A 17,500-nucleotide genomic window follows, 5' to 3' on the forward strand; every position below is an offset into this window, starting at 1 on the left:
ATACATTAAGCATCTACTTTAATTTCTTTACTAATATGCAATATATGATACCATGCTATTTATTTTTGTTTATTATAAATTAGACAAATAGCTTTCTATATTTTAAATGATCATATGACAAATAAATCATTTAAAAGTCTAAGTTTATATTTATATTATAAGTTAACATATAAATATTAATATTGTTATTGATTTAATAGCAAACAAGGTAAGTAATTTTATTTGTAAGCATTGTAATTGTCATTTAAAATGGAAATGTTAAAGGAATATATATGCATATTATGATAAATCTACAAAGGCATTAAGATTGATATAGTTTTAAGGTTGCTTTAATTTTAATTCATTTATAACCCTTGACAAATAACAGGTATATAAGATGTAACAAAAACTAATTTTTTTTTTTACATATCCTATTTAGGAAACTTGCTGTGTAGTAACGAATAGAATGATTATTTTGAAATGATCATTGATAATTGATATGTTAAAAGTATTAACTCATTTATTTTTCAAGGCTTATTTAATTTTATTATTAATTTATTATGCTACTATATATATATATATATATATATATATATATATATATATATATATATATATATAACGTAGTAGCGTAGTAGTTATATATATAAATACTATATGTATATATAACATAGTAGCGTAGTAGTAATAGTAGTAGTAATAATAATATAGAGTGAGTTAAATAAAACAGTAAGTATGTAGTAATATAGTAATTTAATGCAGTGATTATTCTGAAATGATCATTGATGATTCTGAGATTTAAAAAAAAAAATATTAAACAACGCGTTTGTTTATTTTATTGATTTTTTATTTGTTACATATTATATATATATATATATATATATATATATATATATATATATATACATATACATAGAATGTATATAGAATTTCTTTTGAACGTATTTAATTTTTTCTACATCTCACTACGATCTATATTCCTTAGTAAGTTCCCTTCCCCCATGTAGTCTGTTTTCCAATCTTTGTCCGTTCAGCCATTTCGTCCTTTCTCCCTTTATCGTTTTTCCCGAGCATCTTAACGGCATTGTTTCCCTCTCCCTCTTTTTCTCTTTCTCTCTCTCTCTCTCTCTCGGTCTCCCTCTCCCTTTCCCTCTTCTCTCTCTTTCTCTCCTACTTGTACCCTTCTCCCCTCTTGTTCGCTCTGTCGTTTTTATCAAAACTTTTCTTTCACTATTGGCCAGGTTGCTCTGTATTTAGAATTGTTTTACTTTTCGATTTTATCTATCTACTTTATTTTCTGTTCTTTCTCTCTTTCTTTCTTTTTTTTTTTTTTTTCTTTTTTCCTTTTTTTCGTCGTTTTCTTCCCATCATATATTTTCGATTAGAAATGTATTTAATAATTATATTGATAAATGCATTTCTTTCCTCCTTTCCTTGTTTTTTTTTTTCCGAAACATCCACGGTTATTGCTATTTCATTCATTCGTCTCGAATCGAGTATAAGGAAAAAACGAAAGAAAAGATATATATGTATACATTGCCGTAACAAAGAGAAAAAAATATCGACGACATCGAAAGTCTCAAATTTTGCGTATCGTTTTTCATAAATATCTACCAAGTATGATCGTATATATTTTATATATATATATATGTATATATATATATATATATATATATATATATATAAATTGCTGACCAGATACATTTCAATTTAGCACGGACTTTCCATTCTTACGTCATTTTTATGAAGCATGCGATTTTCTATAAGAGAGTTTTAAGGAAGGGAATATAAAAGTCCTTTTAAGAATATTTCATATCAACGAATGAACGAATCAACGAATCACGTATTACACATATACATGTGCAAGATTAATTATAAGGTATTATACTTCTCATATTAGTCACATGATTTTAACTGCATGTATCATGATGCAATAGACGATAATTTCAACATATACTTTTTCATGTCCATATTATAAGGAAAAATATAATGCAGGTGACAGTATATATATATATATATATATATATATATATATATATATATTGTATATATATGTATATATATACATATATACATATGTATATTCGACGCGTCTCTTATTCGTTTGGCACTTCCTCTTCTCGATCTTTCCTTTTCTTGATTCTTCTATTGTTATGAATCTACCTTACCTAGATATAAGATAGATATATATACATCACATACATATATACACACATACATACATACATATAATATATATACATATATATATATATAAAAGGATATATATGTATACATCCTTTTTACCGTATTTTCGTTCGTTGAAATTCGTAATATTCCCGCTAGAATGCGCTACCTTCAGGTCAGCGATCTCCCGCCTTCCCCTTCCATTAGCCTCTTACTTCTCATTCGTTCACCCTAACCTCCTTTCAATTTTTCTCCCTTCGAATTTTCACCGCTCATTCTCTTCTCTTACTTGCGAGTCTCTTACTTTCTTACCTTCCTCCTTTTCCCTTTCCGTTTTCGACTATCAGCTACTACTTCACGTTTCTTCCTATTCATTCTCTCCGTGTCCCATCCAATCGTATTACTATTATTCTTTTACTATTTTCATTTCTTTGCATATTTCTTACATAAACTTAGAAAACTTAACAGAAATATATATATATATATATATATATATATATATATATGCAATATTTTTAGATTTTCATTTGAAATTTTTAATATTGATCATTGATTTTTTTACAATTATACGATTGATTATTAAGATATATATTGTATGTATAGACACATACTCACAACACACACACACAGACATATCAGATTTATTAATACTAAGAAAATATTACGAAAAAAAATGGAGATTTTGTATTTTCGATTATTTCATCAATTCAAACTGAATGAATGACGCCATTGTTGTCATTGTTGTTGTCGTTGTTGTGACGTCAACGTCATCCCCTCTGTTCTCTATGTGATACATAGTTTTGTTGTTGTTTTTTTTTCTTTTCTCTGTTTTTATTTCTAAATTTTCTTCTTTTTTCCACGAAAGAATTTGCGAAAGATTGATAGAAATGTGTGATAATTAAAGAGAAAAAGAAAGAAAAAATTTCATTGTAAAATAATAGAAGAAGGAATTAAAATTGATTGATTTCTGTAGGTATGAAAAATATATATATATATATATATATATATATATATATATACATATACATAGGTGCAAAAAAAAACATACGATGAAGAAGTATGGCATTGCAATCGCGAACGGTTTGAAGTTAGACCGCGTTCATATTGGTCCGTGGTGAAACAAGTCCGGTCTTTTGTTGGTATATACATACGTATATATACGTACGTATTGCTTTGTTGGAAAGCTTGCCGACAAAAGATCAAGTGACCGTGCACCGCGCATCCAGTGTGAACGCAACGTTTACGGTACACCAACAAGATATTAGTAGATGCGGTCAGCCATGGGTAATCTTTCGTGGAAAATAATCGGAATATACCAAGTATAATAACGTTCGGTTAGTGTTAAGTTTATTATATATATGTATGTATGTATGTACGTATACAGAGACATATATATACATTGATATATTAAATTATAAAAGGTGTATTTTTCTACAATAGTATATATAATATGTGTATATATATATATATATATACACATATGTGTATATAAATATATATATATATATATATATATATTTTGGTATATTTTATTAGAGTAAACGAGAAATTCTATGATCGGAAAGCATAATGGCATGGTGCTAATTAAACCATATCAAATTATAAAAATCATAAAAAGTATATACACATATATACACTATATATATATATATATATATATTTATTTATTATTATATGTGTATAGTTTATACAACTTATACATCCTATAGATAAAATTATCTTAATTTTAGTCAAAAGTGGAGTTAGATTGGGATATGCAAAGTTAATGTTTTCATATGGGACGTGGCAAACGCGTCAAACGTTTAAAATGTTAATAAATATTTACATATGTTTTAAAAATAAACCCCGAAAGAAGAATAATGGATGGAGATAGATCAAGAGAGAGAGAGAGAGAGAGAGAGAGAGAGAGAGAGAGAGAGAGAGAGAGAGAGAGAGAGAGAGAGAGAGAGAGAGAGAGAGAGAGAGAGACTAGGGATCAATGTATACCTCGATTGGTTTTTCTTCTTTTTTTCTTTTCCTTTCTTCTTTTTTTTTCTTTTTCTTTTATCTATCTTTTTTCTTTTTTCTTTTTCTTTTATCTATCTTTATCTATTTTCTAAACGTAGAAGGAATGACATTTAATTGTTCGTAAAAACGAAACAAGTAGTATATACGATTATCATTTTCGTATTGTCAAATCTAAAGAATTTTATTATCAAAAGATTGTAACTAATAATAATAGTGCTATCTAAAAATCGAAAGATCTAAGAACTGTATATGCGCGTCGTAATATTATATATACGTATTGGGGTTGTTGAGAGAAAATAATAAAAAAATAATAAAGAATTTATTTCGATGAATTATTTGAAAACTTATCAAATTTGAAATAACTATGATTAGTGGTACATATATATGTATATATGTATATAACCGAATGTAAATTTCCTTCTTTATGAATCTAATTAAGAAAATGTTACGTTAGATGACCGAATTCTCTTGTTCGATCAATTATAAATGGTAGTACTTTTATATACGATTCTAGAATGAAAGATAGAGAGCGCCAGTAGCTTATAATCGATCAACTAATGAACGAAAAAACTATAAACGGGTTCGGTAGCTTGGCATTGCGGTTCCCACGTAAGGCAAACTAATGTAATAAATTTTTTTCGTTCGTTCGTCGTTCCTTCGAAAAGAAAGAAAGAAAGAAAGAAAGAAAGTAAGTTAATGGCATAAAAAAAGGAAGAAGAAGAAGAAGAAGAAGAAGAGTAGTATAAAAAGAAATGTTTCTTCGGTTAATACTTCGTCCCCAGTAACGTTCATTTATCGCATCGCAATCCGTTGAAATGTGTATGGACATTGATATACGTAGGTTAGTAGCGGGCGATAGGGGCGCCGCCAGGTGGTGAGTCAAGGAAACGTAAACGAATGTAGTGTGCGTGCGCAAAAAGATGTATACGGATTTGTGGAGATCGTACGGAAGTTACGACGTAGTGACCGGTGTGTGTGGCGACCTCCATCGACACGAACGAGATAGGATAGAGGATAGAGTGTAGGGTAGGGCACAGAACATAAAGGTAGGGTTTAGAGAGAGAGAGAAAAGAGGGGGGGGAGAAATACGAGAGTGAAAGGTGGGGAGAGAGTAGCCCTTGGCTGCTAGCGCAACGTGCTGGGAAGAGTAGGGGGGTAGCAGTGGTGGTGGTGATGGTGGTGGTGGTGGTGGTGGTGGTGGTAGGAGCGAACAAGAGAAAGAGAGAAAGAGTGGGCAAAAGAGGAGAGGAAAGAGAGACGTGTAGAATGATTCGGGTCTACGGACACGCTTGCGTCTCGCGACGGTTCGTGCTGTTCCGCATCCGCAGCCACAGCCACCGCCACCGCCACCGCCGCCGCCGACACTGCCAGTGAAAATCGTGTGAACGCGCGTGCGAACGAGGGTGGTTTTTCGATAAAAAGGAAAACGTTTACGAATGATTCCGTCCTCTCGCGATACATAGAAAATACGTGTGCGCCGCTGCTCAGTCTTCTTTTCCTCTCTTTCTCTCTCTTCCTCTCTTTCTCTTTTTCTCTCTCTCTCTCTCTCTATATATATATATATATATCTATCTCTCACTCTCGTTCCTTCCGCGGAAAGAGATCCTCCTCTTACGGACGGTAGTACGCGCGAGGAGGAAGGGAACGTTTGTGCACAGTGAAGTGACGCTTTGGTGTGTTAGAATATCGAGCGTCGCGTTGACCGCTACGAATTTTCTCTCTCTCTTTCTCTCTATCTCTTTCTCTCTCTCTCTTTCTCTTTCTTTCTCTCTTTCTCTCGGAAGTCCAAACGGAAATCTCACACGCGATAATGGCGTACTTTCCGACATTCCGATGTTTTTTTCTAAAGAAGTTGTGTCGATTCTTTTGAATGATAAAAATGCTCGTACGTTGCGCCTTATTCGAGTTCTCTAACCTCGAGAGTTCGGAATGCAATAATACCGGAGGATGTGATAGGGTCATCATATTTAAAAGCTACTACTACTACTACTACGACTACTTTCTTCTTACGCTCTCTTGTAATATTTTCTCTTCCACCTTCTCCTCCTCCTCCTCCTCCTCCTCCTCCTCCTCCTCTTCTTGTTCTTCTTCTTGTTCTTCTTCTTCTTCTTCTTCTTTACCCTTATTGCCGCTTACAAAGTATATGATTTTGTTCGTTCGACCAACAGAACGACTATCTTTTCATCTATATTATTTTGGATCTATTGGCCTATCACCAGGTTCGTACCGTTGCATTTACATTTTCATCTCATTTTTATCTTTATCCTCATTTGTCTGTATTGTAGAAGAATTTTTATTTCGACTACCAACAAATACCATATTGTCACGAGATGGAAAATGTTCGATCTTTTCTTCTTTTTTTTTTTTTTATCTTTTTTTATTTTCTTCCTTCCTTCCCCTCCCCCTCCCCCCTCCCCCTCATTAATAATTCTCCCCTACTTGAATTTTTTTTCATTTCATGCGTCTCTTCCGTTTTTACGGAAGGAACGAGGAACGTTTCTTTTTGTATTTTTTTCAACGAGATTGAAAAGATACAAGTATGAACCCGTGTAGGTTTATTACAATTTCAAGTATAAATACTTTGGAACCGATGGTATTTTATACTTGCCATATATTTTCCATTTAAGCTTTATTTGATTATATCAAAGTCATTAAATATTTTCATAGGGAAAAAGTCTTAGTTGAAATTATACAGTGATTATCAATTGAACAAAAAGAGAAAGAAAAAGAAAAGAAAAAGGAAAGAGAAGAAAAAGAATCGGAACATTTCATTACAAAAAGAAAGCAATATGAAATTATAGCCACCATTATATATATATATATATATATATATATATATATATATATATATATACACAAGCGTTCGGTCGCGTAATTGTTACTTTTAGGTTAGGTTATTCAACATTTCAAGATACTTTTTCTTTTTCTTCTCTCTCTCTTTTTTTTTTCTATCTTTAACGCATTATTGTAAATGATATCTAGATGCGCTTTATAATAAATACTAACTAATATTATAAATACAAACGATTATGAACTTCTTCATTTGATATTTAGTCAGAAACTTTTCAGTTGTTATTTAATTACTCTTAGAGGCAATTCATTTAATGTCTTTACTTTAATCAAAGTTAAATTGAACAATTAATTATTATATATAACTATGGATGAATAATCTATCTTTTTACATTAAATGTAAAATAGACAATATAATGATAAAAAAAGAAATTAATGTGTTCTCATACATTTTATATACACACACACTCACACTCACATTGTTTGCTTTATGTATTCTTAAGTGACTGTATTTCATTTGTAACATTTTTAGTTATGCTAAATCATGCATATAAATTGCATATATATAAATCTTCAGAAAAAAAAAACTGCATTGAATAATATCAAATATATATATATGTTATTTTGATGTGAATTAAAATCAATACTAATCTAATAAAATGAGATATAATATGTATTATATTAGAGTTTTATACATTATTGCAAACCAGTGGTTTCAATATTGTCATTTTCTCTTATGTATTTATAAGATATTATGTTTTAACAGGTAATGCAAAACAATTAACGCATTCCACAGGGGAAAGGCTATAACGATTATGAGAAATTAAACCATAAGCGTATAGCTTTTCCCCTTTGGCGTGAGTAATATACAACTACAGATGCCCAGGATAGTTAATTAAATACTATAATGTAAAAATTTGTTACGTACAAGAAAAATATTATAGAAGATGAATTGTATTGTAGTATGGAGATTTGACTAACATAAACTTTATAACTTATTTTGCGTGTGTTTCAGAGAGCAAAACAGAGATACAAAAATGGGTACGCTACTAGCTATAAAAGAGATTGCACAATACTCTCTTAAGCCTGAAATGGAGGCGAAGAGTCCTGCTGCGTAGACATGGACTCGTACGATTTGTTCGGTGAAGATGTCAGTGGCTCAATGCTCGATGCTCTTCCTGATCTTGGGGGGAACGATCATTTTGACCCTGCGAGTACAAGTAATTCTGTGGTAGTATCAAGAGATGGTCCAAACCCTGGCACTAATGGAGGAGGGAGTTACATTAGTCAATCTTATATTTCACAAGAATCACCTCTTCAAAAATTGACTTCATTTGGTGGATCTGAATTTGGAAATTCTAATCAGTTACAAAATCCATCTCAACGCAGTATGTTTAACCAAAATCTAGGAACGTTTGATAGCGCAACACCACAACGTGCTATGGTGCCAGGAGCTTTTCAAAATCAAGCTCGTAGTATGGCACCTCAGCATAGAGGACCTCACCCTGGTAGTGGAGGTCAATATCCTACTTATAATGATAATATGTATTCTATGGAACAGCAACATTCAATGGCTAGACCTAATATGAATATAGACCCTAATATGCAGGGTTGGCCAAGTAGTGGTAGTGCTTATCCTCAAATGCAAAGGCATTATAATCAGATGGCACAGCAACCTGCTACTTATCGGCAGCATATGCCACCTCAGTATTCGCATCAGCAAGATCAAGCTGGTGTCATGAATCAAAAATTACAACAGCAGCAACAACAACAGCAGCAACAGCAGCATTTTAGTACACAACAAGGAATGATAGGAAATATGGGAGTAGCAACTCATCAAGCAATGCAAAGCAGTGGAACAGGCAGTGTCTACCAACATATTGTTGGGCAGCAACAACATTACCAACAAGGAAATTCTGTTGCAATGTATCAAACTTCATCAGGGTATCCTGGTTTTACATCAGCCATGCACCAACAACAACAACAACAATCGCAACAACCTCCACAAAGAATGCCTCATCATCATCCACCTCATCCGCCTCATCAAACACATCCTTCGCATCCCCAGCAATATTCACAACATTCGCAACATCCTAATACGCAACAGCAACCAATGGATTCTCAGTATCCACATCATACAACATCCATGTTTAATCAACCGCAGCATTCTGGCCCTGCGGCACAATTTAATACTAATAAACATGCTACCAGTCCACAATATCGTGCTACTTTTCCACAATTATCACCCCAAATGTCTCCAAGACCTCAAATGTCTCCAAGACCACCTGCCGTACAACAGCAAATGTCTCCAAGGCCAATTATGTCTCCTGCTAAACCGAGTACATTATCGCCACATCCTCATGTACAACTTCCTCATCAACAATCAAATCAGCCTAATACAATGTCAGTTTCTCCATGTCCACCATCTTCAATGCAGATGAATCCATCTTCTCAACAAACCACTTTACAAGCGCTTGAGCAAATGGTCATCCCAGGCGTTGCTGTATCTAATCCAAATGTACCTGCTCAAGACTATAATCAATTTCAAACACGACCGCCATTGTCGCAAGCACCAAACGTTTTACAACAGTCAACTGCACAAAATTCTATACCGTCGATTGCTGGACCTAGAATGCCAATGTCTGCACAGTGGTCGCATCCACAACAGCAGTCACAGGTTAGGCCAAATTTGGCTGTCAGTGATGACAGAAATATAGTTGAAAATCAACCTCCGGTAGTATCAGAATCTAGTGCTCCATTATTTCCAGTATCTGGAACAGAAGCTATTCATAGTGGAGCAGAAACATCAGTAAGAGATTCTACAGAAAATATACCGAATTCTACAGAACAACCTACACAAGGTACTGAATCTATGGATCAGTCTACCCAAAATCAGAAGTCAGATATGCTTGGTTCTGGCAGTGAAAGTTCAGTGCAAACTACTTCACAAAATAATTCAAATTTAGATCATACCTCTGCATCAACGACACATGTGCAGATGGAAGCAGTACAATCTTCTGCAACATCTAGTACAAGTGGAAATGTAGATTGTGGAAATGTATCTTCGTTGCAGCAGCAACAGTCTGTCACAGGAACACTTTCTACTACTGTTACTAGTATGGAAAATCAAGTTACGTGTGATACAAAACAACATGATCAGACTATAGAAATTGCTTCTGTTCAACATCATCAAGCACCTATGGGAAATACAATGTCACATCCCCAACAGCCTGTAATCAATCAAACGCAACAGCAGCAGCAGCCACAACAACAACAGCAGCAGCAGCAACAACAACAACAACAACAACAACAACAACAGCAGCAGCAGCCTCAAGCTCAACCCCAACCTCAACCTCAACCTCAACCCCAACCTCAGTCTCAGCCTCAGTCTCAGCCTCAGTCTCAAGCTCAGCCTCAAGCTCAGCCACAGCCTCAGCCTCAAGTTCAACCTCAGTCTCAGCCTCAGCCTCAGTCTCAGTCTCAGTCTCAACCACAATCTCAAACACAACCACCAGCATTACCACAACAACCACAGCAGCAACAACAAGTGCAACAACCAGCTCTTACTTGTCCTCAACAAGTGCAACAAATTCCAATAATAAATCAGTCTTCAATGGTTTCGTCACAAAATTCATCAATCCAATCAGCACAAATACAGCAATCACAAATGGGACAAACACAGCAAACGCCAATTACTCAAACGGCGCCAGCACAATCTCAGCAGCCACCACAACCATTGCAAACACTTGGTCCAACTCAGCAGCCTCAAATGGCACAACCTCAACAACCGGTAATAAGTCAAGCTCAGCAACCTCAACAATCTCAAATTCAACCAACACAACAACCACAATCACAAATGGGACAACCATCTCAACAAATTCCAGTTTGTGTGACTCAACCACAACAAGTACAGCAACCTCAACAAATTATGAACCAACAAGTTGGAATGATATCGCAAAGTACTTCAATAATACCGAATCAAATTCCTCTACAAACACAGTTACAATCTCCAATACAAAATTCCTCTACACAAATACAATCTCAAACAAGCCAAGTTCCACCTACGCATTTAGCTGCTCAACAAGTACCTGCTGTCAGTCAAACAAGTGGTATGGTATTGACATCTCATCAACCTACAGCTCCTGTATCAAATTCGCAAACTCCACATCCAGTACAATCCAATTTCAATGAATATACGAATATTCAGAAAACTAATACTATATACACAAATGATGTTATCGTAGCATCAGGACAACAATATCATTCTGGCAATGATATTATCAGTGGTAACACTATGCCAAATATGTATGGTATTTCATCTAATGCAACTCCTACATCTGTTGCCCCTACTACATTCAATGCATCCTGTGCGCCGGTAACACATCATCAAGAAAGAGCTGCATTGCAACAACAATTGCAGGAACTTTACTGCATGCCACCAGCTCCAGAAAATCAAGAGAAGATAGTTTCCTTACAAGAAAAATTACAAGCTCTACAGCAACACGAAACAAATGATCAATGTAATGGTGGAGCACAATGTATCTTGCAAACTCCAATGTTCACAGCAGCTGTTGTTGACAGCCCACAGGTAACAATTCTAGTTCTAATTTTATTTTCATCAAATTATTATATTATGAGAATAATTACTGATCATTTGAATTATAGGTATCAAGTACTACTGGTCGTGGCCGTAGTAAAGGTACACCACGGACTAAAAAGAATCGAAAAAAAGCAGATAAAGAGGCTGCTGCACCTCCAGCAAGTACACAAGCACTTGTTCAACCTGAACAACCTTTGTCAGACAATCAAGTGACACCGGGAGACAGCAGTAATATTGTCGATAGTGCTGCTGATTCTGAGGATATGAAACCATCATCTGGTGATATGGAGGAAGATTGGAATAAAGGTAGAAAAGCACGTCTTCCTCGTAAACCACGTAAGCCAAAAGAACCTAAAGAACCGAAGGAAGCTAAGATAAAGAAGGAACCAAAACCACCTAAGGAAGCTAAGTCTCCAAAAGGGGCAAGAAAAAGAAATAAAGACAAAGATTCAACAAAACGTAATAGAAAGTTAGTAGCAATTCCTTTTTGTTCATATATATATTTTTTTTTTTTTGTATTTCATTTACATATATCTTATTAATATTATTTATTTAATTTTTTGTAGAAAAGTTAATCAATCTGAGTCAGCTGATGACGATACGGTACACGAAACAGAAGAAACTGTTGTCGCAGATTCGAGCGTGATCAAAGATGCAGAGGCGAAATCTAAAGATATATCGAATCAAGACGATCAGGAACAAGTTGATTCTTCAACGACCGAACATTTAATAAGTGAAACTAAAGAGGAGGATAAAGGGGAATCAGAAATTCCGGACGATGAAAAGAAAGAACAAAATGCTGAGGCAACAACGGAAACTACGACAACGACGACGACATCCAGTAGTAAGAAAAAAGGAACATCTCGGAAAAAATCTAGTAAATCTTCTTCAGGGAAATCCCCTAGAAGTTCTAAGTGAGTCAAAAAACAAATATAAATATATATATATATATATATATATACGTGTATTTAATAAATACGCCAATAAAATGATGATATAGAAGATAATGCAATATCACTTATATTTTATTTATTTATTTATTTATTTTTTAAATTATTATAGGAAACGGAAAAGCCGTATTGCACCTGATTCCGATGGCGAAGAATTAGCAGCAACGCCACCACCTTCACCGGAAGCTGGAGATGACAATAAAAGGCGTTCTGCGAGAAATACCCATCGTAAAAAGTACGTTGACGATGTCATGCTTCGATTTTCAGACGATGATGTTCCTCTGCAAGAGGCTCATCTTTCTAAGAAATCTGAGGGTACAAGTGCATCCAAACCAACGGCTGTTAAGAAAGATAATGAAGGCGGTGAAATAGGACCAAACAAGCCTAATTTTGTATATATTGTATGTATAAATAGAGAGAATAGTTAAAAAAAATATATATTACTTTATATAGCTTCATTAATATAATAATATAATATATTTGATTATTTTCATAGAATACGACTGACGAAGATTCTATGGTTGTGCAACATATTTTATGTTCCCGTATGGGAAAGAGAGAAGTTAAGCCACCGATATTACCTGATATAAAATCAGAGACAGCAACAGCAGAAACGAATGAAAATGTGACTGAAGATGCTGCTGCTGTCCCATCTGAAACGACAAATAATACAACAGAAGAAAAGGAAGATAATAAGCCAGAAGAACCTGAGAAGGAACCATTGGTCGAAAGTACGGATAATAAAGAAGAAAATAACGAAAATGATAAAGATGTGACAACGGAGACATGTGATCCTGAGAATGAAACAAAGCCCGATTCTGATAAACAAGAAGAGATAGTTGCGGATTCCAAAACGCCAGAGAATAGCGTAGCGGAAGCAAAGCCACAGATGATAGAGGTCGAAGAATATTTTGTAAAATATAGAAATTTTTCATATTTACACTGTGAATGGAGAACGGAAGAAGAGCTCTATAAAGGTGACAAACGAATCCAAGCTAAATTAAAACGATTTAAACAGCGACAACAACAAAATACTAATATATTTGAAAATGTAAGTATATATGTAATATGAATATTAAAAGAAGTAACGAAGATATTAATTACTTATTGATACTTTGAGGAAAAAAGAAAAAAAAAAAAAAATTCTGCGATATTGTCATTTCAGACGGAGGATGATCCATTTAATCCAGATTTTGTCGAAGTTGATAGAGTGTTAGACGAAGCAACTCATACCGATCCAACAAGCGGAGAAACTGTTAGACACTTTTTAGTTAAATGGCGTTCTCTACAGTACGAAGATTCTACGTGGGAATTAGAGGAAGATGTAGATCCTGAGAAGATAGCTCAATTTATGAAATTTAATAAATTACCATCAAAAGATCAATGGAAGGTTAATATATTAATTTTTTGTAAAATAATTATTTTTCTCCAAGGTCACTGACGATCCATACATACATATATATATATATATATATATATATATATATATATAATACATAACAAATAAATATATATAAATATATATATTTATTTATTTATTTATTTATTTACTTATTTATTTATTTATTTATGAACTCGTTCGTAAATATGTGTTTTCATTTTAGCCAAAGAAAAAACCAAATGCATCAGCATGGGTTAAACTAGAAGAGTCACCAATTTATAAAAGCAATAATAGTTTACGGCCATATCAATTGGAGGGACTTAATTGGCTTCTTTTTTCATGGTATAACGGACATAATTGTATTCTTGCTGACGAGATGGGTTTAGGAAAAACAATTCAGTCATTGACATTCGTCGATGCCGTATACAAATATGGTATTCGTGGTCCTTTCTTAATAATAGCTCCTTTGTCAACTATACCAAATTGGCAAAGAGAATTTGAAAGTTGGACTGACATGAATGTTGTAGTATATCATGGATCGTAAGTATAGAAATTATGAAGTAACTTCTTCTTTTTTTTTTTTTTGTCCTCCTATAAAATCGATGATAATTTTTTTGGATTAATTTTAAACGTATTATTTAATTTTTTTACTTACAGAGCAGCAAGTAGAACCATGCTACAAGAATACGAAGTTTATTATAAAAATGAGAAAGGCCAACAAATAAAAGATTTAATTAAATTTAATGTTCTTATAACAACTTTTGAAATAATTATTACGGATTTCAATGAACTACGTGGATACAATTGGAGGCTCTGTGTCATAGACGAAGCTCACAGGCTAAAAAATAGAAATTGTAAACTACTCGAAGGCCTTAGACAATTGAATTTAGAGCACAGAGTATTGTTATCTGGTACTCCTTTGCAAAATAATGTGAACGAACTATTTTCTCTATTGAATTTCCTTGAACCAGTTCAATTTTCTAGTAGTGAAGCGTTTCTTAAAGAATTTGGAAATTTGAGTAGTGAAGGTGAAGTTCAAAAGTTACAGCTTCTTTTAAAACCAATGATGTTACGTCGACTTAAAGAAGACGTCGAAAAGTCTTTGGCACCTAAGGAAGAAACTGTAGTAGAGGTATTAACATTATATATTACTTAACTTTTATCAAATATTATATACTGTTATTAATGTATATAGAACACATCTTGCATAATTCCATTCCTTATTATTATATTTTAGGTGGAATTAACCAATATACAGAAGAAGTATTATCGTGGAATTTTAGAGAGAAATTTCTCCTTTCTTGCTAAGGGTACCACATCTGCTAACATTCCAAATTTAATGAATACAATGATGGAATTAAGAAAGTGTTGTATACATCCATTCCTTCTTAATGGTGCCGAGGATCAAATACAATTGGATTATAAGACTGGCGACAAGGAAGATTCTGAGGCCTATTATCATGCCTTAGTAAATAGTTCTGGAAAAATGGTTCTCATTGATAAATTATTGCCAAAATTAAAAGCGAGCGGTCATCGAGTTTTAATATTTAGTCAAATGGTGAAATGCCTGGACTTATTGGAGGATTATTTATTATATAAGAAGTAAGTCATGCCGTAAAACTTTTGAAATCTGTCTGTGTGTGTGTGTGTGTGTGTGTGTGTGTGTGTGTAAAAAGATATTCCCCCCCCCTTTTTTTTTGTTTTTTACAAACAATATATTTTATTTATTATAGATATCCATATGAAAGGATAGATGGCCGAATTAGAGGAAATTTAAGACAAGCAGCTATTGATCGATATAGTAAACCTGACTCGGATAGATTTGTTTTTCTACTTTGTACAAAAGCAGGTGGTCTTGGTATTAACCTTACTGCTGCAGATACAGTTATTATATATGATAGCGATTGGAATCCACAAAATGATTTACAAGTAAATAAAATCCTAATAATGTGCAATCATAATAATAATAATAATAATAATAATTATAAATAATATCTAATTTTCCTTTTCTCTCTCTCTCTCTCTCTCTTTCTCTCTTTATTTTTTTTTTTCTTTCCTTCTCCCCTCTAAATTATATTTATAGGCACAAGCTCGTTGTCATAGAATTGGTCAGCAGAAAATGGTTAAGGTTTATCGATTACTTTGTCGAAACACATACGAAAGAGAAATGTTCGACAAGGCTTCATTAAAACTTGGATTGGATAAAGCCATTCTGCAATCAATGAATACAAGCCAAGGTGGAAAAGATCCTAGTAACAAACAATTGACAAAAAAAGAGATAGAAGATTTGTTAAAAAAGGGAGCGTATGGTGCTATCATGGATGATGATAATGCAGGAGATAAATTCTGCGAAGAAGATATTGATCAGATTCTCGAAAGAAGGACACAAGTATGTGACATTATATTTAAGGGGGGGGGGGGGTAGAACAAAAATTATTATTTATAGAATTGATTAATGAAAAAATAAATAAGGCTTGTTATTAAAACTATTATTCTTTTTATACGTACAGATTATAACAATTGAAGCCGAAAAAGGATCTACTTTTTCAAAAGCTAGCTTTGCATGTTCCTCCAATAGATCGGATATTAATATTGATGATCCAGATTTTTGGAAGAAATGGGCTAAAAAGGCAGAAATCGATACTACCGAAAAGAAAGAGGAAGATGAATTAGTAATTTCTGAACCACGAAGAAGAACGCAAATTAAACGTTATGGACACGACGAATCTGTAGTTGACATGTCAGAATTAGACAGTTCAGATGATAATAGCGATGATGAAACTAGTGGTGGATTAACGGGCAGAGGTATGATGGTTATTTATCAAACATACATACATACATGTATATATATATATAAACATATATATATATATATAAACGTAATCGTGCACGTTATTATCAAAATTGTGTAATAAAGTTTTTAATAAAATAAAAATAAATAAGAAATGAAAAAAAAAAAGGAAAAGAAGGAAGGAAGGAAGGAAGAAAAAAAAAAGTATGTAATATATATTTATTATATTTTTTTGTAGGTAAAAAGAGGAGAGATAAATTTGGCAAAAAATCTCGTAAATTTTATGACGAATACGTACCGAGAGAAGGAGAAGTGGTATATGGTAGTTGGGCACGTAGCGAGTGTTTCAAAGTGGAACGTGGTCTTTTAACGTTTGGTTGGGGACGTTGGGAAGAAATTTTACAGCATAGTCAATTTCGTCGTGGATGGCGTGAGATCGATGTTGAAGATTGTGCAAGAGTAATCCTGCTTTATTGTCTTCGTTATTATCGTGGCGATGAGAAAATTCGTAGCTTCATTTGGGATCTGATAACGCCTTTGGAAAATGGTGAAAAGGTTAAAAACGTTTCTGTCGGTACTAATGCAAGAAATAGTAGACAAAAGAAGAAGGGTAGAGTCAGAGAAGGTAGAGAGACCCGAGGATCTATTATCAATGGTGGACCAAGTGATCCTAATCATTGGAGCAACGCGGAAAAGTATGACGGTGACATATTTTTGGAAAGTAACTATAGGAAACATTTAAGCCGGCATGCGAACAAGTATGTATAAATAATATTACATAATTGACAATTTTAATCGATAAACTCAAAGTACATAGGATATTATTAATTATTATT

At 33.4% G+C, this 17,500-nt stretch overlaps 1 protein-coding gene across 8 annotated transcripts in view; it reads left to right on the forward strand.

The window, feature by feature from the left end:
• The window catches only part of LOC124950750 (chromodomain-helicase-DNA-binding protein 7), a 29,576-nt gene that overhangs the window by 1,512 nt on the left and 10,564 nt on the right, over window positions 1–17,500 (forward strand). For 6 of the 8 annotated variants that reach the window (XM_047497963.1, XM_047497960.1, XM_047497957.1 and 3 more), the window contains exons 2-14: window positions 7,958–11,530; window positions 11,608–12,011; window positions 12,109–12,456; window positions 12,605–12,893; window positions 12,989–13,543; window positions 13,658–13,882; window positions 14,097–14,413; window positions 14,531–15,005; window positions 15,111–15,475; window positions 15,607–15,802; window positions 15,957–16,262; window positions 16,384–16,678; window positions 16,903–17,422. In XM_047497963.1, the coding sequence (XP_047353919.1) occupies window positions 8,063–11,530; window positions 11,608–12,011; window positions 12,109–12,456; window positions 12,605–12,893; window positions 12,989–13,543; window positions 13,658–13,882; window positions 14,097–14,413; window positions 14,531–15,005; window positions 15,111–15,475; window positions 15,607–15,802; window positions 15,957–16,262; window positions 16,384–16,678; window positions 16,903–17,422 (7,763 nt within the window). In that variant the 5' untranslated portion in view covers window positions 7,958–8,062. Of the gene's footprint in view, window positions 1–5,310; window positions 6,372–7,957; window positions 11,531–11,607; window positions 12,012–12,108; window positions 12,457–12,604; window positions 12,894–12,988; window positions 13,544–13,657; window positions 13,883–14,096; window positions 14,414–14,530; window positions 15,006–15,110; window positions 15,476–15,606; window positions 15,803–15,956; window positions 16,263–16,383; window positions 16,679–16,902; window positions 17,423–17,500 lie in introns of those variants that run through there. The other 2 variants (XM_047497958.1, XM_047497964.1) reach the window with 2 other exon arrangements.

The sequence above is a fragment of the Vespa velutina genome, chromosome 7 (genome assembly GCF_912470025.1).
Source record: "Vespa velutina chromosome 7, iVesVel2.1, whole genome shotgun sequence".
NCBI classification, from domain to species: Eukaryota; Metazoa; Arthropoda; class Insecta; order Hymenoptera; family Vespidae; genus Vespa; species Vespa velutina.